This window comes from Jatropha curcas, chromosome 1 (genome assembly GCF_041381405.1).
Source record: "Jatropha curcas cultivar XTBG-Jc1 chromosome 1, XTBG_Jcur_1.0, whole genome shotgun sequence".
In the NCBI taxonomy this organism is placed as follows: domain Eukaryota; kingdom Viridiplantae; phylum Streptophyta; class Magnoliopsida; order Malpighiales; family Euphorbiaceae; genus Jatropha; species Jatropha curcas.
The window spans coordinates 6,448,614-6,473,556 of NC_143151.1; the positions used below are offsets into that span (position 1 = coordinate 6,448,614).

At 32.3% G+C, this 24,943-nt stretch overlaps 2 protein-coding genes across 2 annotated transcripts; both read right to left on the reverse strand.

The window, feature by feature from the left end:
• Positions 1–210: 210 nt before the first annotated feature.
• Positions 211–7,847, reverse strand: EMB1211 (MORN (Membrane Occupation and Recognition Nexus) repeat-containing protein). Its single transcript, XM_089723507.1, has 11 exons — positions 7,021–7,847; positions 6,302–6,373; positions 5,464–5,553; positions 5,173–5,346; positions 4,377–4,467; positions 3,834–3,896; positions 3,687–3,753; positions 3,213–3,316; positions 2,997–3,123; positions 1,339–2,075; positions 211–864 (listed from the first exon to the last, which is right to left on the reverse strand). Exons 1-11 carry the CDS (start codon positions 7,686–7,688, stop codon positions 475–477), a joined length of 2,583 nt encoding a protein of 860 aa, XP_089579633.1. The 5' UTR covers positions 7,689–7,847; the 3' UTR covers positions 211–474.
• Positions 7,848–11,943: 4,096 nt separating this feature from the next.
• LOC105637387 (uncharacterized) lies at positions 11,944–16,303 on the reverse strand. The gene is made up of 2 exons (XM_012220835.3): positions 13,621–16,303; positions 11,944–12,438 (listed from the first exon to the last, which is right to left on the reverse strand). Exons 1-2 carry the CDS (start codon positions 16,280–16,282, stop codon positions 12,029–12,031), a joined length of 3,072 nt encoding a protein of 1,023 aa, XP_012076225.2. The 5' UTR covers positions 16,283–16,303; the 3' UTR covers positions 11,944–12,028.
• Between the last annotated feature and the right edge of the window lie 8,640 nt (positions 16,304–24,943).

Sequence of the window (24,943 nt, forward strand, 5' to 3'; positions counted from 1 at the left end):
CAGGCCGGGCCCTACGGGCGGGCATCTCCCGCAACGCAAGCTGCATTGTTCGCCACCACCCGAGAAAAAGCATCTTTGATAACAAAGGTCTTGAAAGTTTTATAATGATTTGAGGCATCTTATCTTTGTTGAAACGCCCTGCAAAATAGATGTCACACATCTTTTTCCTGTTCCTTTTAAATTTTAATAATTAAGAATAGATCAAGCATATCCCATAAGAGACGTATCATTCTTCTGTTATGAAGAAAAAATCCAGGTTACTTTATGTATGAAATTGAGAACCTAGGCCAGGAATCAATAGCTTCAAAAGTTACTTCTCCCAATTTAGAGTTACAGCATCTTTGTATGCTCATATTTCTTTCACCACCTCAAACTAGTCAAGGATAAGTATACTCTAAAAATTCACAAAGACGATGCCGTGGTGTCTATAAAATTGGATTTTTTTCCAATTAAGAAAAGGCTCACGGTGCTGTTTCAGGATGTGGTACTGAACAATACTTGGGAGTGCAATGACAATATGCTGTCTGAATCTGTCTCTGGTGCTGCATGCAGCCAAGTATGGCTTTGTTTTCTTGAAACCTTTAGTCTCTTTTTGGGGTTTACTGAAGCTGAAGGAGATGACAAAATTCGGGACAAGGAATGTAACTGAGACGTCTTTCCACTGGAATAGTTTCTTGGTCGAAACCTCTGGTTCACATAGCTTTTAGCTCTCAAGCTTCCTTTTTGGCCAATGATCGTGGGAAAAGTGACAGAGCTAACCCTTCCTGAAAGGACATCAGTGCTTTCTACTTGCAATGGAGGGGTTGGCTTTTGTTGTAATCTATTCTTCCATACCAGAAAAGATTGTTGTAACCTACATGGAACCTGCAAGCAAGAAATGACAGAGTCAAGTATCAAATTGATCTAGTTAAGTGGGAATTGCCAAATGAGATGAAAAATTATATTTGTAACTGTTCCTATAGATCTAAAGGAGAACACTAAAACATGCACCAATAAATCAAGTGCCAGAGCACCCTAATCAATACCAAAATGTCCGTATCAAAGTCCAATGAAAATATCAGGCATCTTCTAGGAGACCCAACTAATGAATATCCAAAAAATTCCTAAATGATAAAATTGAGGGGGGAAAAAAAATCTATGATCTATATGTAACTATTTATGTAGGAACACAACCACTTTCATGGTTAGATGATTAAGAATACCTTAGTAAATCCCTGGTTAAGCGAGTCATTTTACAAATTAATTATTTTCTTCCGAATTAATCTTCAACATCTACAACTACAATGGATAACAATCATATGGAAAAGAAACCAAAAATATTTTGGTTATAGAACTTACAGATGAAAGAATGCTGCTGGAAGCAAATGACAATGTACATGAAGAGAAAGGAGTTTCCCCAGGTCCATTTCCTTTCTGATCTTTCTTTGTTGGGCCTTCATCACGGGTTACAGATCCAAAACTTGATGGTGTAAAATCCTCCTCGTCCTCATCCTCCTCTTCCTCACCCTCTTCTTCCTCTTCAGCCATAGGCTTCTGATCCTGGGTAGGTGAAGCAGAAGTATCCTCTTCCTCCTGCAAATCCATTGCTGCCTTTTCCTCTTCTTCTTTCTCTTGCATCTTCAATTCCTCATCCATATCCTCAATGGCCTCTTCCAAAGACAATTCAGCCTCTGCAAGTGCAAGTTCTTCTTCAAGGAGCTTAATTTTCATCTCACCAGCTTTCTTCTTCTCTTCAGTCCATTTCTCTAGTTTGTCAAACACTGGTTTGCATGCATTTTCCACTGCCGTTATAAGGCGCTGCCATATATTTTCCTTCTCCACTACAGTCTCTTTTCCATAAAACTCATCAAAACCTAGAGGTAGGAACTGAACCTTCTCTGGATCCACATCTTCTCCATCTTCTAGAGGAGGTTGCCAAAACAAACGAACCCCATGTTCCTCATCCTCAATGAAATTGATTATTCGTCCTGTTCTTGTATGTAGGATAACGGGATCTTCAGTATATATGAGTTTTGATGGGTCTTCAGGATCAGGTTCTGGTTCTTTGTTAAGGATGACAAATTCAGGATCCTCATCTGGTCAAACGAATGTGGAAGATCATAAACTATCAGCGAAAGGCTAGATTGAAGAAAAGACACCAGATGACACGGGAGAAATAAATCAAAAAGGCAGGTAGCCTAAAACAATTGGCTTGAAGCAAGGGAGAAATAGATCTACTTTTGTTTAAACTTCAAAAGAAAATTAGTTTGAACCATTTTGTCTAACACTAGAACTAGGAATTACATGCTACTTGTTCATACAAAATGTCATCAACTTTTCAAACAAATGCATCCAGTTTGCTACAAAAGCAGTGAAGCAAAAGACGCCCATGTCATCTTTGGAACTTTGTTCATCACAATGAAAAAGGCCAATGTCTTCTCATTGCCAAGATGAAAGACCATAGAGGATGAGCTTCAACCTAACTGTTATCCTATATACTAGCAAGTTATTGGGCTCAAATCTTTTTACCAACTAACCTAAAGCAGTCAAGCAAAACATAATTACCAATATCCAGAGCCCAGGAATAATATTGCATGCCTGGGGAGTTGCTCATTATGCTGTCTTTACTGGAGGGTGTGCAAGGTAAGAACTTTGACAAGCAAAAAACCTTTTCAAGAGCAATGAGCCACAAGAACAGGTTGGCTTAGCTATTTATCAGTAAGTTTTCAAATGAAAGGAAACCTAATTGTTTTCCAGATAAGGAATTCTACCAATTGGCTTTTGCTTCACAAATTAGCCAAATACCTGAAGTAGGCTGAATTGATCAAGGAATAAAATAATGAAGTTTCAAGAAAAAGAACCACATGAGCAGCAAAAGGAACTTGTTTAAAGTTTTGAATCCTGATAATTAGAGAGTGCAATGGCATTTCTGCTGTTCGATATAGCAAAAGCAAAATCCTCAAAAGGACAAGGATCCATGTACACAAGCATGACAGATACAAGGAGAGAGATGAAACCTTTAGACCACCAGTACTCGAGCTCGGCAGGCATAGGTAATCTCAGTGGAGCTTTATAGAAGGAGTTTAACCACATTTCTCTTTCCTGATCCACATCATGAACATATCTTTTCCAAAGATCAGGGACCTGCCAGTTGAGCACAGATATTACTCGTACTGTGCACGATCTAAAAACAACTAAAGAAGATGAGGAAGAAAAGAAAAACCTTCACTTACTTCATAGAACTGGTTGATGAAGCCTGGTGCCATCCACACATCTTCTTCCTCATAGAAATAAGGATGCTGGGGGTCGCTATATGGACCCCTCTCTTCCCTGACCACTGTGGGCAAAATGCTAAAAGTCATTCATAAATTAAAGGTCATAGAATGAATAAATGCACAATAATTTTACGAAACAAAATAAAACTTGCACGCAGTTAAGAATAACAAATAAGAGTCTGAAATTGCTTGTTTTAATTCTATATCAAGATATAACTTGTTCCATCAAACACTTCTAAATCAATCACCAGGATTATGTTTTTTCTCCCAATAATAAGATAATAACCAGATCAGTTATAATTTCAAGTCAGATATCTTATATGTTCAGTTGTCTCAACATTCCCAGTGCTCGCATGCATTGTGCTCTGCAATTCAATAATCAATATTGCTATCGTCTTACGAAAATCAATTAAATGGCATAAATAGACATACTTCCATCTGGTTTGTTAACAAACATCCGAGCCTTGGCAGCAGCAACTTCTGCTATTCCTGCATGCAACTGAAAGAACATGTCTTAGAAAAATACGTTTAAGCTGGTAAGATTTATTTCACTTTAAAAGAAAGAAAATCATAAGATACCGCTGAAATATTCTCATCACAATCGGTAGCCTCATCCACAAACTCCCCAAAGTAAAACCTTCCCTACACATGTATAAAATGCAGTTAGCCACTAAAAAAGAAATGTGTTTACCTAACAATTTCCGACATTGATGTTCAGTCATAAATAACTTGGAGTATAGTCCTAACTTCCAGTATTTACGCAAACACAGGATTCTTAAAATTTCAACTTGCTTGTTCAGTTGGACCCAAGACAAATACCATTGATAAAGCAACTGCCCCTTGACTCATTCACTAAATGTTAGAGATCCTACAGGACACTAAGAGAAGCAGAGCAGAAAAAAGCCAGAGCATTTACAAAATTAGAAAACTATTCTATGACAATTTTATCATTACATTATGCACATCTTGAGCTACAAAGTTTAATCTAATTTCAAGTCATTTTAAATTAAGGCACAATATTTATGAGAAAAATTGGATCTTTTAGACTGTAGAAGACTTGAAGAGAAATAAACTTCGATTTCTATTAGTCTTGAAACTAGTGCTCATATTTCAGGTACCTACATATAGTACACGCTCATTCACTTCATAGACACCACATCCATGCATCCTTCCATGCTTCCACTCGCCCGCATAACGGTACCGACCTTTTTCCCTGGCATACACTATTATCATTCATCAGTAATCCCAGAAAACAAGTCTTCATAATATAGAAGTACTCGTGTGTTTTCAAGACATTGAAGCAAAATGTCTTGCACTGCGCAAGCACCTCCATTACCAAGATAAGTTAAGAATTTAAAGACAATTCAAGTTGACTGCTATGTAATGAACATATAACTTGCTTTTGTCTCATTTTGGTTTCTTAAGTTCCTTAGACAAATTGCACTGCCAACGTGAAGTTAACAACTACTTAAAGATGTTTTCCATTGAAGAATGTTTTGTTTAAGGCTGATTTATTGCAATCACCTTAAGAATTCAATTGTTTTCCTCTCTTCTTTGGGGTTGCATCAGTTATAATATTTTCGGTAAACTCTTAAGGTAACAACAACCACTTCATTTAGTGTCCTTGTCAATGAAAGGAACAAGAATAGGGCTAAAACCACACTATCAACTGATGGAACAACAAGCTCACAGCTGCATTTCACACTCTTACTAAGATTCATTAAACGAACAAATTCTAACTGAATAAGAAAAGCTACATTTCTCTCACAGACATTGATGCAAGTTAGAACACACAGATTATGATCACAGTGATATTAGCAACGCATGAAGATTTGATTACAGCTAAAAAATTATGTAACAAAAGGGAATAATGTTAATTGCGGAAATAGCCACAGCATGATGATACAAAGAGACTTACGGTTTCTCCCCAAATTGTTTGATCCATTCATCATTTTCATAAAAAGGTATTTCATACTCTCCTCCAGCCAGACGAATGCTATCTTCAATATCCATCTCCAGCCATTTTTTGTCTTCTGGTGACATATAATCTCTTGATATTATATGCCCTTCAGCACGCATCTTTGCTTCAAGCCTTTGAAGATGGATGAAAAACAACTTGATTCATTTTATATTGCAGAGAAAATGACGCTATAGACTGTACTTGTTAAATACTATTGTGGTGAAAGAGAGAGAGAGATAATAAACATACTTGGAACCTGGCACAGGTTCTATATCAGGAATATCAACTTCAACAACTCCATGTCCTTCCATGTTATTCCGAAGCCATTCACCTTCATACCTAGAGTAAGGAAATAACCACAAATTCCAAGCAGAAGGTTTGACTATTTGGTAAGTTTAGAGACTCTGCATTTAATTAAGAGAGAAAGAGAGAAGGGGGAAGAAGAGGGAGAGGAAAAAGAGGGGAAGGGGGGATGGGAGGAAGGAATAAGCCTTGGACAAAGGTTTTGTTACCAAAATAGCATTTTCAATGGCAATAAATTGAGTTCCTATTGTCCCCGCCTATCCCAAGACCTTAACCCAAATTCATCAATTGATTTGCAGATTCATGAGATATAGTTATGTATGTATAGATCGACAAACATGCAAATTGAATCTAAATTTGTGATCTTCCATGCATTTTATTATTTCATCCCATATCTTAAAGTTCATGTTCTTTCAACAAAAAAAAAAAAAAAAAAAAAAAAAAAAGTTTACATTCTTACACATAAACCAGACTTTCAGTTTCAGACAGCTCTGAGCTAACATTCAGATTTAGATTGTAACAAATTACTGACAGCTAAATGCCATGTAAAGGTCTAAAAAGCAAGTGCAGAAGCTTTTTCAGTTTTTGAACAATATAATTTGAGCAATATTATGTAGATACGCATTGCAGTACTTCACTGCTACTCTTCCAATATTTACATATTTCCTCATGCTTTTTTCGTAATTACTGCTTGAAGCAATGACTACCTCCTATACCATGTAGTTGTATTATAAGGGTAAATAAAAGCAGAGCTATTGATGTTTAGCAGAGAGTAAACACAAACCTGACTAGACCCTGCTCAGCAACGTACACACCCTTGCCATGAGCCAAGTCATCCCACACAGTGCCTTCATAGCTTGACAACAACAAAATAAAAGGAAATGCATTAAAGAGCTATTTTCGAACTCGGTGTCTCTAGTAAGGGATAGGAAGGGAAAGGAGCAAGATTGCTTCAAGAGAAATGTAGATATCTCCCTTAAAACAATAATAACAACAATAACCTCACCCTACCTATGAATGGATGATAATGAAAAAAAAAAATTCCGTTATATACACAAGCTAAAACAAAGAAACAAAAGAGAGGGGGGAAACATGCATTTAGAGAATCCATGTGAGTGTTTAAACGATGCCCTATTGACCTCATGAATCACTCATCGAAGTAGTACATGAACCTGAACTACTTGGCAAAGAATGACAATGGCGGAAAGAACAACAAACAGGATATGGATTTATAACCATTCAAATCAACTAAAGGCTCCAATATCTTAACATCTACTAAAACAGAACATGCATAATTCATAACTAGTGGTAAATACACAAAAACAATCAACTAACAGAATACCAATTTACCTATATGTACATTCATGCAGTTCAATAACAGTGGCATAAGCCATCAAATATAATGCAACAAAGTGTACAAAAATTTTTTTTTGGACAAGAAAAAATAACCTTTGATAACTCAAAAAAAAAAACGGAACTCGAGACAAAGAACAAGCAACATACGAGCTTCCATCAGGGAAAATGTAGCTAACCCAAGTGAGGAATTCTTCAATTCTATCCAATTCCTCAATAACCGCCTTGGGATTGGAGATATCATAATGGTTATCAGGAATAACCGGGTACGGTGGTCTATACGGCAGATAAAAGGGAGCAATAGGCGGGTCTCTCCCTGCCTCCTTCTCCTTCCTCATAATCTCCCAATCCTCCTCATCTGCCCAAACTGGGTCCCACCCAGGTTTCGTCATTTCCAATGGAGCATCTGCCCATAGCTCTTTCAAATCCTCCTCTCTCCAATTCTCCTTGTCTTCAGGAAAATTAAACAAGTCCTCATAATAAGTGTAATTTCGTTCCTCCTCCTCTTCACTCTCCTTCATTTGCTTGCTATCAAGCACCTGTGAAAAGCGGGAAATGTTGATTTCCGGTGTGTTATCAGACGGCGGCGGCTCGTCGCCAGGACGAATGTAGGAGACAGTTGCTCCTTGGCCGGGCGCATAGTCATAGTCATAGTCGTAATCCGAATCTGAATCAGAATCGGAATCTGTAGATGAAGAGGAGTGCTTCTCTGCATCTGGGTCTTGGTCTTCTTCTTCTGGTTCTGGTTCTGGTTCTGGTTCAAGCATTGGGTCTTCTAATGAATCGGTGAGTTCGGAAGGCGAGTCATCGTTAGCCATTGTTGAGGAAAGGGAGATAAGAGAAGATAAGGAGTAGAGGTGGGGGTTACAAAGGAAATTTTATCTGAAGATAGCTACTAGTAAGCATAAGCAAAGCAGAGTGAGGGAAAAAAAGGGATTTTTTGAGAGGTTTTTGTCTACTTCTGCTACCATGTTTTGAGCTTTTGTCATTTCTTCTTGGATGAAAAGTGAGAATTTTTCAAAATGCAACTCTCAAACCAAAGAAAATGGGCTTGCAAGCCCAAACAGATAATTGGGATTTAGATTCTTATTGAATTTTAGGCTTCGAATTAAGAAATTTTCAGAATCCATTAAATTGTAGACATCTATTATATTTAAGATTAAAAATTTACAAATTACAAAATTATATAATTTCATTTGGAGGAAGATTCAATTTATGAAATCCAAAGTTATCTTTATGATAAAGTGTGTTCTATAAAAATTAAAATCTTTTAATCGATTTATAAAATCCTCAAATAAGATGCTCTAATTATCTAAAATCACTCAATTGTGCCCTTTCAAATCAAATATAATTAATTTTGAGAAAATATATTGAGGTTTAGATTTTTAATTTTGGATGTAATATTTGATACTACATGATAAAATTTGGAGCACTAAATATTAATAGCAAAAATCTTTTTCAGTAAAATCTTTGGTATATATTATCTTATTCTCACGTGACTCATGTTTTTAAGGTGGCTATGGATATTATGCTTTTTGTTTCAGTTTATCCAGTTAAGGTTGGTAACAGGGTTCATGTTGCTTGGATTCCACCTGCTGAGGACTCTATGAAACTTAATTGTGATGGAAGCAATCTTTCAAATTCCGGTCTAATTAGTGATATGGTGGTTTCTTCCGGGATTGTATTGGTTCATGGTTGCGAGATTTTTCTCTTAATATTGATTTCGCTATCATTTTAGTGGGGAAGTCATTGGCTGTTCGGGCTAGTCTTCTTTTGGGTTGGAAACGTGGTTTTCGTTCTCTTATTGTTGAGATAGACAATTTGGAAGCTGTTTTGCCTTCATCTCATCACTTGACAGCTATCATTTTGGATATTCAAGGAATCTTGTTGTGACATTGAAGTAGTTCTTTACAACATATTCTTCGTCAAGGTAACTTTGGAGCAGATCATTTGGCAAGGTTGGGTCATTCTATCTCATCCTCTCCATATGTATGAGATTCTGCGCCAATTTTTATTTCTTTGATGCTTTAGTTGATATTTGTGGTATTAGTTTCTTGAGATAGTTGTTCTGCTCTCCTTTGTTACAAAAATAAAAAATAAAAACATTTTCCAGCAAAATATTTTATGTAAGTTTGGAAACTGAATATTCCAATTGTAATTGTAGTGACTTTGCAAAACAAAAGAAGGAATTGTTTTTTAACTAGCTCATCTTATTCGGTTTTCTTCTTTTAGTATTTTCTCCTATTACAATAGAGTAATTGTTTTTTTAACCCTTTCATAATGAATTTGCTCATAGTTTTTACCTGAATTTGTCTGAGGGTTTTAGTTCTTAATTTCTATTTTAGCTGTGTACTAGTGAATTATTATTCAACATAAATTCACTACACAAGATTTGATTTTTTTATTTGAAATTTTAATTTAGAGTTCCCCACTAATCCAATTTAATTGGGTTGGCTTGATGTTAAAATTTTCATTTCCAGAGTCTCCGAAGCCTAATTTTCCATATATGAAGCTCACAACAAAAAATAGATTCATAAAACTTACCATTGTTAGCCGCCGTTGTTGAAAACAAAAGAAAAAAAAATATAAAAAATTAGTTTTTGCTTAATCCCACATCGGGGAGATAAGCAAAGTGAAGGTAGTGATTTGGCTATAAAATGGAAGCAATGTTTAGGTTTCCAAATACACCAAAACACACCAAAAACACTTGAACGTGTTTTATATTAGGGAATCTTTTGGAATCCCTTGGAGTATAAAATATTTGGGGTGTTTTGAGGGTGTCGGGTAGAAAAATATTTTGTAATTGTGGTTGTAACAATTTGCCGCATAGTGAATATTTTTCTTGGTTGTCGTTTGGCAACGGCCGTGGTTTTTCTCCACTTGGGGAGTTTTCCACGTTAAAATATCGTGTTCTCTTTAATTTCTCAGTCATTATTTTATTTTCTCATTTATTCCTGCTTGAAGCCGATCCGAAGGGCGGGAAAAATAGCGATTTTCCCAACAAGTGGTATCAGAGCCTAGTTGTTAGGCGGAGCTTTTAGTGTTAAAATAATTTTTTGTAATTATAAGTATGCTCTGTGGTTGCGGCTTAGTCTGATCTTCCACATCAGAAATACTGTTGTTAGAAATTATTTTATTTTAAAAGCAGGTGGAGTTTTGGAAGTCTTGAAGCGGGTGGAGCTTTGCTTTGGTGTGCTTGAGTATCGGTGGTGAATGTCCTGACGATAATTATTGAAGTTATTCTATTCTGATAATATACCGTGCACGTAACTTCTGTCTAGAAGGCCGGATTTTAAGTGGGACCACTTGTGACCCCTCCATCCAACTGAGATTTTACGTGGAATGGTAATATTGTCTAGGAGATCATTGTGATCTTTCCTGGGTATTGCCGAATCGGTTTACTTCACTAATTATTAGGTTCACTGTTATAAGCACAAGTAAGCATGTCGGCTATGAGATGTGAGATTGAGAAATTTGACGGGAAAATGAATTTTGCACTGTGGCAAGTGCAAGTCAAAGACGTGTTGATTCAGTCTGGACTGCATAAGGTTTTGAAGGGTAAACCAGTTAGCGAAAAGAATTCAGGAAAAGACAGTAGCAGTGGAGACTTAGAAAAATCCAAGATTAGCGATGAAGAATGGGAGGAGCTGGATATCAAAGCGGCAAGTCAAATTCGCATGTGTCTAGCAAAAAATGTTCTTGCTAATGTGCTTGGATTGTCCACGACAAAGGAGTTGTGGGAGAAACTGGAAGAATTGTACCAGGGCAAAAATATATCCAATAGGTTATATTTGAAGGAGCAATTTCATACGTTGAAAATGACGGAAGGTACAAAGCTGTCAGATCATCTGAGTGTTCTTAATGGCATCGTCTCTGAATTAGAAACTCTTGGAGTGCAAACCGAAGATGAAGATAAAGCTCTCCGACTCATCCTGTCACTTCCTTCGACATATGAGCACATGAAACCTGTTCTGAAATATGGTAGTAAGGAAGTGGTGTATGCAGATGTGGTTAGTAAGCTCCTTACTGAGGAGAGAAAACTGAATGAAATGAAAAATAAATCATATGAGGATTCAGCTTTATTTGTCGGTACCAAGAAAAAGAATAAAAGCTCCAGAAAGAGGAAGGTTGTCTGCTGGGTTTGTGGTCAAACTGGACACGTGAGGAAGGATTGCCCGAACGGTGGAGCTGATTCGGCTAGAAGCTCTAACGTTGTTGCTGCCAATGTGATCTCCTGTGGCGAAGGAGATGATGTGTTCTCTCTGTAATTGAGAGATGTGTGTCCTCATGGCATGATTGCTACCCGTTGAGATGCCATGGAAGAGGATGGATTATTGGTGGCTGGTTCACAGAAATGCGCACGGCATTGGTTGACAGTTGATGCAAAGTGTGTGGTAAAAAAAAAATATGTCGATGGCTAATGAACTCTCGGAAAAGTCAACAGGAGGGTTGCACCATAAATTATTAGCGGTATCCGACATGGCCGATGGAAAATTCTTGGAGTCGGTAAAGTGGTTCTAAGTGGCGATACTCTTTTATGGTGGAGTATGATAATTCTTGACGATAAGAATTATGATTGTCGGTAGCAGACAATGTTGTGTTTTTTTATTTTATTTTCAAGGTGGAGATTGTTAGCCGCCGTTGTTGAAAACAAAAGAAAAAAAATATAAAAAATTAGTTTTTGCTTAATCCCACATCGGGGAGATAAGCAAAGTGAAGGTAGTGATTTGGCTATAAAATGGAAGCAATGTTTAGGTTTCCAAACACACCAAAACACACCAAAAACCCTTGAACGTGTTTTATATTAGGGAATCTTTTGGAATCCCTTGGAGTATAAAATATTTGGGGTGTTTTGAGGGTGTCGGGTAGAAAAATATTTTGTAATTGTGGTTGTAACAATTTGCCGCATAGTGAATATTTTTCTTGGTTGTCGTTTGGCAACGGCCGTGGTTTTTCTCCACTTGGGGGGTTTTCCACATTAAAATATCGTGTTCTCTTTAATTTCTCAGTTATTATTTTATTTTCTCATTTATTCCTACTTAAAGCCGATCCGAAGGGCGGGAAAAATAGCGATTTTCCTAACAACCATCAGATATATATTTATATGTAATTTTCCTATACAGATGTGAAGTAATAAAACCAACATACAGATACAGAATTAATTAAACATATTGCTCATAATCAACCAATACATGGCTTCTTGTGTAGGACAGGGATAAAGAATTTGGTTTCTAACACCATTGAGCTTCGAAAGAGCATTTCTAATACTGATGCGACCATCAGGAGAAGTTGCACAGCAAGCCAACCCGATCCCAAGAATTGTGATCAAACAATCATGTATTTTTTCAGATTTTCCATCATTCTCAAAATCGTTCGCAAATGGTATCAGCTCAGGGTCTAGCACTTGTAGTGCATTAGCAGGGAAAGCTGATTCCACCCATCCAACTAGATTTTGACCATCCATGAAAATGTCATCTGTTGGGCTCTTGCCTGTAAATAACTCTAATAACATCACTCCAAAGCTGTATACATCTCCAGCTGTTGATGGTTTTACCCCTAGACCATACTCTGCATATGTATTAACCAAATAAGGGTTCATCAAATTATTTATATAAATTTAGGTCAAGTTCGGTTAGATCTAGAAGACAAAAACTTTTCTAGACTGGGTCCATAGCTGCACATATAGACCGTACCAATGAAATTAATGCTCCATTTTTTTCCGTAAAATAATTTGTAAGAAAATATTTTTCACAATTTTTCGTTATTTGGGGCATTTAGGAAAATAAGTCAACGGAAAATATTTTCTGGATTAACGGAAAATGACTTTCCATTTTCAAGAGCCTAAAATATTTTTCAGAATTAGATAAACTTATTATAACCTTATAAATCCATTATTTTTAATTTATTAATTATTGATAGTCACTACCACCACTCACCATTTACCACCGGCCACCACCATCGTTGACCGTGACCGTGACTTTCATAATTTACCATTTTTTTTGGCATTATTCTCATATTTAACAGTAAAATTTTTAAAATACGAAAATTACATTATTATATTATTATTATTATGGTCTTATGAATTAAAATTTTTAATATTTTTGACTAATTTTCAATATCGCAACCAAATGGAAAATAAGTCATTTGGAAAATATTTTTCAAGAAAAAAAATTTTCTTTCGAAAATATGTTCCAAATATAAGTTATTTTTCAGAAACAAACGAAAGCTAAAGATGATTATTGAAACGATGGTATTTCTGACCATACAGTTGAAAAAAAAAAAATAAAACGTGAATACTTTCTAAAGAATTCTTAATTTCATTGGTGGGTTTAGGCAAGTACTTTCCAATCTGGAATTAGAAAGGACATGCAGCTCTTGAAATAAAATTTTAATTTTCTATTTGTTTGGTTAACAAGACCCTTTTGTACATTACAATAATTAAATTTAGGGGGTGAATATTCAATTAATTGAATTTTCTACTAATCACTTTTTTTTTTTTTTTTTTTTACATCTCTAGAATACTAATTCAATAAAATTTAGTAGAAATTCGAACATGACCAAAATCCAATATTTTGATTCGATATTCGATTATAGCTGAATTTCTATTTAATGTTTTGAAAAATATTGTTGGAATAGAATATCTTAGATTCAGACATTTATGTTGTTAAAGTAATCTCAACGATATTTGAATGAAAAGAGAATATTATGAACGATATTTGAATGAAAAGAGAATATTATGAAGGTACTAACCTGGAGGTATATACCCTATGGAACCTTTAAGGACATGAGTTGAGCTGATTGAAGTTTGATCGGCCATTTTCTCTATCAGCAACTTGGCAAGGCCAAAATCTCCGATTTTTGCAGTCATGTCTTCATCCAAAAGAATGTTATTAGGCTTCAAATCACAATGTACGATAGGAACTTCACAGTCATTATGCAGGTAATCCATTCCATTAGCAACATCAATAGCCACATTTAATCTTTCCACAGCATTTAGCCCATCTCCATCTTCTTTCCTTCTCTTTCCTTGAATCCAATCTTGCAGGCTCCCATTGACAAGAAACTCATAAACTAGAGCAAGAAACTCTGTGTTCTTTAAGTCTACACTTGAACAAGAAGTGATCAACTTAACAAGATTCCTATGCCTTACATTTCTTAAAGCCTCACATTCAGCTAGAAAGATTTTCTGAAATCCGGTTTTTGTGATATCAATGACTTTGACTGCGACATTGGAACCATCGACAAGGCAACCTTTGTACACTAATCCAAACCCACCTTTTCCAATCAAATTTTGCTCATTGAAGTTATTAGTTGCCTGGCGAAGCTCATGGTATGAAACCAACCGATGCTTCTCCTTTATGGAGCTTGAAGGATGACTGACTTTCATTTTGCTTCTTCTCTTTAAATAGAATAAAGAACAAATAAAAAAGCACAAAGCTAATGTTGCCATTATAGCAACAATTATATAGACTTTGATTAGTCTTCTCCCTCGACCACGAGCTTTTTCGCATGCCAAATGAAAAGAAAGCTTTGGATTACCTTGTAATTGGATTTTAGAGAGATTTGTAAATATTCCACCACAAGGAATTATTCCTTCTAAGTCATTAAACGCAAGGTTTAAGGATTGAAGTCCTTGTAGTGTTTCAAGGTCAATAGGGATGGAGCCTGAAAGATTGTTGTATGAAAGGTCTAGAGTTTCTAGCCCTTTCACTTCTCCAAGAGTTCTTGGAATAGGGCCTGAGAATTTGTTTCTTGAAATACTGAGTTCTTCCAAACTTTTGCAATTTAAGATTGAGTTTGGGATATTACCTGATAAATTGTTATTGGAAAGATCAATGGTAACAACACTTTCGAGAAATCCAACTTCCTCTGACAAATTCCCATTCAAGAAATTGTTAGACAAGTTCAAGATTGTACTTAAACTTGGAAGATTGAGAATTTCTTTAGGTATAGTTCCATTGAGTTTGTTGTTGGATAAGTCCATAGAAAGCAAACTTTGAAAATTGCCAAAAGTTGCAGGAATTTGACCCATTAACTCATTTCCTGATAGATCAATTTGGTTTAACTTGCGTAGATTCCCAAGAGAATCTGGAATTCTTGCTGTAATTTCATTTCCAGCCAATCCCAACATTTGAAGATTCTCTAATTGACCAATTTCAGGCGGGATTTCACCAGTGATAGAATTGTAGCTCAAATTTAACAAAGTCAAGCTATTAAGACTACTAATTGAAGCTGGTATAGTACCATAAATAAAATTCCCTCCCATATACAATTTCATCAAATCCTTGGAAAGGTTCCCAATAGATTCTGGAATCACACCCTGCAAAAGATTTCCATCAACAGCTAGGAATTTTAAATAGGTACTATTTACTAAAGAATTGACAAATCCAAGACCAACATCTCCTGAGCTAACAATTCTATTGAAACCAATATTATACATTTCTAGAAATGGAAGATTCTCCAAACCTGGTGGAACTGTTCCTTCATGAAGATTATGTGCCATTCTAATGACTTTTATATTTGTAAGATTATGCAAAGAAGCAGGAATTTTTCCACTAAATTTATTAAAACAAGTATTTAGCACCAAAAGATTTGGTAGAGTAAAACCAATATCACTTGGAAGTTCACCCCACAAATTATTTGAAGCTAAGGCTAAATTAACCAAAGAAGACATGTTGTAGAAAGAGGAAGGAACCAAACCAGTAAAATTATTTATAGTCAAATCAAGAACCTTTAAGTTTTGAAGACGGGTTAAATCAATTGGTATATTACCACTAAAAGAATTAGTGCCTAAAACCAAATCTTCTAATGAAGAAAAATTTGCTATTGATGATGGAATTGCACCAAAAAGACGATTTCGCCCCAAGTTCAAAACTTTAAGGCTAGTAAGCAAAGAGAGTTGTTCTGGAATTTTTCCTGTAATCTCATTCATTGACAAATCAAACATTGTGAGTTTGGTTAACTTACTAATATTCCAAGGTATTGAGCCTTGTAAGCTGTTGGAACTTATGTTTAATACTTGAAGGTTAAAAAGATTGGAAATTTCATCTGGAATATTTCCTGTAAGTTGATTGCTTTGAAGCTGAAGGGATTCAAGAAAAGAGAGATTGCCTATGTAAGGGCTAATGGAGCCAACGAGGCCAAAGTTGGGTAGGTTTAGACTAATCACTCTTTGGCCAAATCTGTCGCAAGAAACTCCTGTCCAACTGCATGGAGAGGAGTTTTGGTTCCATGAAGACAGAGAATTTGAAGACAGTGAGCTTAGTTGAGACTTGAACAAGATTAAGGCATCCTTGTCTGTCTCTAAGCTTAGAGCAGTAGATTTTGAAATAGGAAATATGTAGTTGGAAGATAGAAGGAGAGTTAATAATGCAAGTGCTTGCATGAAATGGGATAGAAGAAGAAGACCCATTTCTATGGGTTCCTTGTTCTGGTTTAATGTGCTTGGTGGTGAATATGCCTACCTTTCATGATGTATTTATAGCAGTTAGCCACAAAAAAGGTTGGCCTTTTCTTTCTCTTTTTTTGGTCCCCTGTTTTCTTTAACTAAGCCAGGTTAACGAAGACTGCGTCACTGAAGTACTCGAAGTTTGGTGCGGGTAAGTTGAATTAACGCCAAATTGAAAGTCCATATAGGAAAAAAGTTTTTCTTTTTCTAGTTTATAATAATAACATATAATCTTGAATCAGATTATATAACAACTATCAAATTACATGTAATTAAATTGATCTAAATAAAACAGAAATGGACATAAAATAAAAGACACGGTATAACAACACCGATACTGAATGATAATTTTTAAAAAAGTAAAACACGATATGTCGAAAATACACTGTGCTGAAATGCATATTCAGAATATATAATTAGTACTTACTAGTACTATCATATGTGAAATATTAACTTGCATAATTTGTTGTAGTTTTCAACACAATTTGCTCTAAAATCTCTTTTAAAGTCGTATACTTACTAGTCATAACTGACACAGATTACTTTATTGTTTATATCAAAAGTCGTCATGGCCAAATTTTTAGGATTTAGGATTATAGCAGAAAACAAAAATAAATAAATAAATAATTGAATTAAATAAATTATAAAAATCACATACCGGATCTTATTGTCTTGTGAATATATATATATATATATAGAAGCAAAAAAATTATCTATCAAGCTGACTTGGCATCCTTTTCTTGAAGTGTTTCTTTTCATCTTTTTTTACAAAATTTTCAAATTTTTAATAATTTTTAAGCATTTTTTTCCTTTTTAACATATTAAATTTATACATTCAAAGTATATTCAAGTGAATTTATTATTATTTATATGATAATAGATAATAGATATAAAATTATCTTTAATAATTTAATAGATTGCTACAAAAAATTATATTACATTTAATTATATTTAATTATTTTAACTACAGTACTTTTGTAAACTAAATTATTGTAACGACATGTTTAGTAATAATTAATAAATTATATTTTACCATTAAATAATAAATAATATTTATTATTTTATTATCCACATTGAATTATTTGAATTACAGAACTTTATCTATATAAAATTATCTAAGATTAAAAACAATGTTTAAACGTTTAAATAATAAATTCTAACTAAAACTTTGCTTTATAATTATTGATGTTATAATTTCTGCAGAACATGAAAATTTAATAAAGCAATCACAGAGAAATGAATTTTATAACAAAAATACGGATGTGACCTGCACAATTGCGGGCCTTCATCTAGTTAGTTCTTAAATTTGAAATCAATGTTATAAACCGCCTCTTGAAATTTGAGAATATGATATGCAGCAAATATTTTTCCTAGTTTTATATATCAATTTTTAATTTAAGTATGAATAAATTATCCTTTTATATTTGAAACCTCAATTCAAAAATTTTTATTGATAAATTTTACCTATAAATTTTATAAAATTTTTAAAAGTGTCCACAAAGTTAGGGATGATCACGGTTTAGTTTTAAATCGGAACCGAACCGAAATCAAACCGGTCAAAACTAGCACTAAACTGTAGTCAACGGTTCTGGTTCCAAATCATAATCGAAACCGTACACTTAAAGTTTGGTTTGAAACCGTGAAAAACATATTCTTACAAAAACTTTCAACTTATTTTTTTTATTATAATTATTTAAAGTAACTTTTAAGAATTTGTATTAAATTGGTTTAGTTTTTTTCATTAGTAATATTTATTATTAGTATTTATTCCAGCTACAAATCTAAAAAAACATTTTAAAAAGTTTAAAATATATTATTTAATTTTGGTTCAAAATCGGAATAAAATCGAAATCAGCGATTCAATACCATTTTAAAAACCATCTAAAAATGGTTCAGTTTTGATTCCACTTTTTTTATAACTAGAACCGTCGGTTTTAAAATCAAAATCAGTGGTTTTGGAATCATGGTCATACCAACAGAAAGTATATAAGAAGTGTACTATAAAAATCCTTAAAATATCTCAAATTAAAAAATTAATATGACATTCTTTTTAAGTATCCAATATGTATTCAACCGGCTTTGTAATGTTTGTTATATTGTAGTTTATGCTCTATTGTAACAGCTTGTTTGAATGTGGTTTATACGAGAAAGAAAGTTGTCATACATGGAAAAAAAATATAAAATTAAAATTATGTTTGTAGTATAGGATATTAATTTAAAAATAGAATCCTATGGCGTATTTTGGAGGGAATCTAAAATTTCATAAAGTAATTTTAAATGTCAAAAGATGGCACTTAGCATTCAAATAACAGATTTTATTTATAAATACATTTATTTATTTATTTTTGAATTTTTAATAAACAATTATATTTTATAATTTTTTTTTTGCGTGATGTTTCTAAATGAACAGAAAACTTTCATCTATAAAATACGTTTCCTTCTAAACTACAATAATGTCTTTTTCTTCTCTCTTAATTTTCTTATTCAAAAGCTCTTAGTAAAATCTCAGAGAAATCGTTCTCTGTGGATTTCAGACTTTGTTGTATTCTAATGGAGTATTGCCATAACCCTGCAGTTTTCATAGTGGGGATAATTAATTCCTAAAAGGAAGTGTTTTCTTTTACGCCTCGAAGTCAATTCAATACCCACCGCCGTAACATGACCTTCAATGTGAAATTGATGATTGATTTTATAAATTTGTGGAGAGGAAATAAACAAATTGTGGACTATTCAGCCAGTACATAAATGCCCAACACCAACAAGACTCAGAAAAGTCTTAGTCCATGCATAAATTAATGTCCAACATGGAGACTTAAAGCAAATAGTATAAAAGATTGAAAACCATACATAAGATTGTTTATTATTTTATTAAGTGTGTGAATCCATAAACTTTTAAGATAAAAGAATTATTATTCCAACTGACGATTGAATTAGAAAAAGTAAGCTACATTTCATAACAAACTTTATTTATAAGATCAAGTGTTTAAAACACGAAATCACTGTTGGATGGAAAATTTTTATCCAAGTAGCACTCTCAATCCGAGCGAAGAACTATGTGTAGAAACTAATTAATGATTTTTGAAATTTTATCATGGAAATCTGAGGCATAAAGGACTAATGAGTGGTTATTATTGTTACCCAAAATGAGAAAATTCATCTCTATGTCAAGAATACCAGACTAAAAAAACCATTGGAAAGAATACTAAACAATGATGATGTATGAGTTTACTTTTCCCTTTATTTTTTGCATTTCTCAGGTTTAAAAAGTTCTAGATAGCAACCCAATTGACTAAGGTATTGTTTTTTTTTTTGGAAAGGAGACAAAGATATTGTTTTGAAGTGTTATAAGTCATGTTGTTTTAATTTCCATATTATAAGATTTTTGTACTTGTTTCTGTGCTTGTTGATTCATTCAAAACTGAGATGACATGTTGTTTCTGTACCTTTTTTTTTTTTGGGAAATTATTCACTTCTTGCGATGTCTAGTCCATTTTATTGTGGACTTTCAATCTTGTTATAATATTTTTATTTTTTAATAATTCTTTGTTTTAATTGTATTGTTATTACCACAAATACCAATAATATTGATATTTTATTGATATACTTCAAGATGTATGTTGAATAAGTAATATGAAAAACAAATTTACATTTTTCAGGTAAGTGACAAAGAATTTCATTTTTTTTTTTTTTGACATGAAGAATTTCAATTTTTAAATCCCCTTATACTTCTATAAGTACATAAAATCACAGCTACATATAAGAATTCAAAGTACGGTTTGCAATTATAGTCATCCAAATAAAAATTTAATAAGTATGATAAAAATTTAATAAGTATGATTTGAAATCCATCTATTACTCGCTCCTTTCTAATTATATTGAGAAATTCAAAATTTTTCTGAGATTAATGAGGTAGTTTTTCTGTGAATTTTTTTTCCTAATTTACCATGACAAGATAATTAAGTGATTTTCAAATTTTACTAAAATAGTGGTACATGATGATGATAAAGGATGAGAGAGAGGACGAGTTACTTAAAGGCCGAATACATAATTTTGGGCTTGAACTATCGTCGTTTCTCCTAGTGACCTCCTGCACTTTGTGGAGATTCTATCGTGATCTTCTACTAACAAATCCACTTAAAAAAGTAAAAAAGAAGTGAAATGCACGCGCATAAATTATAATCCACTTAAAAAAAAATGTGAACTATACAAAAATATTTCTTTGAAACTATCTTGGCCCAGTGGCTTTGACTAATTAAAAACACCCCAAAACAAAGTCTAATTTTGAAAATAATCCCACTAAACTCAGATCCTAACAATTGTTCCTCCTTTGCTCTACTTTCTATACCAACCTTTTTCTCTCTGTATACACACTCTGCCGCCACTAGGGCATGCATGGTTCTTGGGGATCTGAACCGAGCTGAGAAATCATACTGAATTGAAAAAGAACTGAGATAGTAGGAGCCGAACCATACTAAAACCGTACTGAAACTACAACGAAACCGTACTAAAACCAAACTGAACCGAATCGAAAAATTGATTTGTCCATATATTTGAAAATAAAATCTTTATTAGTTGATACTCTTTAATTAATAATACAAATGGAATATAAATTAAAATTATTTATCCCGCATAAAAAACTAATATCTAATAATCCCTATCATCTCTTATTGTATATAATATTAACAATGTCACAATTCATAAATGTTTATATAGTATTTTACTATAAATAAAAAATATTTTTTAGATTATTTTAATAATCTTTAAAAATTCTTAATTTACTAGCAAATTTATCGTGTGACAATGAAGGTACTATCACTTTGGAGATTTCGAGGAACTTAAATTCTTTTTATTGACAATAAAAATAAAATTTCGTTATTCAATTGTTAGTTATGATTTGTTGATATTTGTAATGTTCATGTTATTACTTTGGAGATTACTTAGAACTTGAAAGATGATGGGAGTTTCTTTTTACAATGAATAAAAATAAAACTTCATTATTTTTTAATGTATATACTAGTACGATATGATTCTTTTTTTTTTTTTAAATCAGCATATATTGTATATTTTATTTTGATATTAGAATATTTTTATATAAAGGAACCTTGTAATGTATTTTAAAAATATAATAATTTTTAATGGGAAAACTGGAACCGGAACCCGAACCAGAACTAAGAAATTGAAATAAAAAAATCAAAGAATTGTAATGAAACTGTACCGAAATTTTGGTTCGGTTCAGTTCCGGTTCTTTAGTCCTTCGATTCCGCTTTCGGTTCCTCAAAATGAAATAACAGAATTTTTAATTCGATTCCAATTTTTTTTTAAGAACCATACCGAAACTAAATTTGCACAGCCCTAGTCGCCACTAACCTAGACAAAGAAATTGATATTAAGGCATAAAAAAAATTGTCTTTCCCTTCAAAACTATGATTTTTTTGTCATGCTTGATTATAATGGGGACATTTAAATTCCAGTACTGCATTTTTTTCTTAACTACAATTTTCTGGTGAAGATAATAATGTTATTGGTCGTGATATAGCCATGACTCTCGTTTCTTTTCCTCTTTTTCTAACATTACACCACTGAATCCCCAATCCTTTGCTTGCTGTGCAGTGACAGTACCAATATCCACTAATCGTTGTTTCCAGATACGGTTGCCGGTTGACATCTCTTCTAATTCGTCGATACGAGAAGCAAATTGTTGTGTGGAGGAATCAATATCTCGACATAAGCCAAGAGGCAGATCTTGTGCCACTCCACCTGGTCGTATGAAACTGGCATGCATCCTGGCTCCCGAGACTCTTTCATAGAATTCCAACAATTTCTCCCGCTCCTCAAAAGCCCACAGGAATGGGAGATTATTATCATCCAAGCCAAATGAAGAAAAAGGTTATCATAAATAAATATTTGATGTTTTAGAAAATTTGAAAATCATCTTGTAGTTATTAGTAAAAAAAAATCCCAGAAAATTAAGTTGTAGATGTAGAAAAAGTTTGACATCAAACTCATATTTTAAGTCTTAAAGCCTTAGAGGGATTGCATTTGCATATAATTAAATAAATCCAGATTTAATAAGAATATAAAAGAAATCATCACTCATTTGATCACTAATAAGCGATTAAAAACAAATTTAAATAAATAATAGAAGGATGAATGCAGAAATGAAGCACACCCATAACAAATTAAAAAAAGAAAAAGAAGAATGACAGTGTTTATGAGATGAATTTTGGAGGGAGAGAGAGACATTGTTCATTTTGGAGAGAGAAACTGATAGAGAATCATGCCACGTTGGACATTCACCTGATAAAGAAAATCAGTTTACTCTTCCTAACGCGAGTGAATGCTCACTCTTCATTTTTTACGTGGCAAGGAGTATAGTTACCGATGGATTTGTTACTACAGGGTCACGATAGAATCCCCGTAAAGTTCAAAGGGCCACTTGGAGAAATGGTGATAGTTCAGGAACAAAATTATGCATTAGGCCGTTACTTAAATGAGGAGTTTTATTTGCTTAGACTTCCAACAAAATAAAAACGAGAGCTCTACCGCGCAAAATGCTTATTGATTCTTAATTTGTATCGCACACATTCTGTATATTAGTGCATTGTCATGTAAAAATCTCTAGATATTTTTACTATAAGTAGGGACTAATTTTTTCATGTATTTGTAGTACTTTAAGTTGTTTATAAGGTAAAGTTATTTATGAGAATTAAATTATAAGTGTACACAACTAAAAGTAAATATAAATAGGCACAACAATTTTGATTTAAGCACCATGGCTTGGAGGGAATTCCCCTTCGTTCTGGATTTATTAAGTTGTATGTAAATCTCATTATACGTGCACATTTAATTATTAAGCATAGGCATGAATTATGTATATAATTCAGACTATACTTACAACTCCAAAAATTTAATTTGTGCGCATAATGTGAAGAAGTTCTAATTTTCTTAATGCACTGTTTAGTCCATTTTCGAACATTAATTGTCGAACCACGATAATATCTGCCACTTTCTTGAAATTCTCCTAAAGTTAATATCTATACCATATAAAATAGTGGAAATAAGGGAGGAAATAATGGGATTACCTATATCACCCTTAATAAAATTTAAAATATTCTAAAATACCCTTAATGATGGCCAATTAAACAATTACAGTTTATTAATTGATTGGATATAATTTATTTTTAAATTTATTTTTTAATAAGTATATATGATAACGAGACATTTAAAAATTTTTATATTTTATTTTTGAATTTATTATTTATTTGATTTCATGTTCTTTATAATTTAAAGTATTTCATATAGGAGGAAAATAAAAATAGAAAACATGTATTTTTTTTATTAATAATCTTTTTTTCTTTATGTTTGTATGATTTGATTGGATAAATTTTTTAAAAATAAATTTTCAAATAGAAAAACTTTTAAATATAAAATTTTGAAATTATATTGCATATACATATTCTGATAATTAATTTTGTTTGTTTTTTCTATGGAGAAAATAATATAATTTTATGATAAAGTGGTATACATGAAAATATTTAATTAATTTTCTTCTTCACTTTCTTTTTTTATAGACAACTATCTAAAATAAAAATAATTACCTAATATTTTTATTTTTTTATTATAGAAAATAATATTTGATATTTTTCTTTTATAATACTCTTAGAAATAATCAGATTATGGCAATAAGGGTGAAAAAAATTTATACAATAATAAGATTAATAAATATTTCATTGATTTAATAGTTTACATGAAATTTGATATATATTTTTTTAATTTCTCTTCAATATATTTATGTGAAATTTATATATATATAAATTAAATTTTATTAGTTTATTGGATATACTTTATAAAAATTATTTTTTAAATAAATATATATAGATAATTAAGCATTTAAAATTTAAGTTTTATTTTTTTAAAACTTATTTTTTAATGAATATATATGATAATCAGAAATTTGAAAAATTTTATATTTTATTTTTTAAATTTATTATTATTTAATTTTATTTTGATTATAATTTAAAGTATTTTACTTAGTAATGAGATAAAAATAGAAAAAAAATTTTTTATTAACATTTTTTTTCTTTATGTTTGTATGATTTAATTGGATATGTTTTTTTAAAAAATAAATTTTTAAATAGAATAGAATTTTAAATTTAAATTTTTGAAATTATATTACAAATAAATATTTTGATATTTAATCTTTTTTTAGTTCTTTCTATGGAAAAAATAATATAATTTCATGATAAAGTGGTGTATATGAGAATATTTAATTAATTTTTTCCTTCACTTTCTTTTTCTTATAGACGATTATCAAAGATAAAAAATAATTACCTTATATATATTTTTATTATAGAAAAGAATATGTGATATTTTTCTTTTATAGTACTTTTAGAAATAATCGAATTATGGCAATAAAGGTAAAAAAATCTTATACAATAATAAGAATAATAAATATTCAATTGATATAAGAGTTTATGTGAAATTTGATATTTCTTTTAATCTTTTCTTGAATATATTTATATAAAATACTTTTATACATGTTTAAACCATCCATCACATATCGGATAACTAAGAATAAAAAGAGAAAGAGAATGATAAATTGTAATTAGAAAAGAATTATACAAT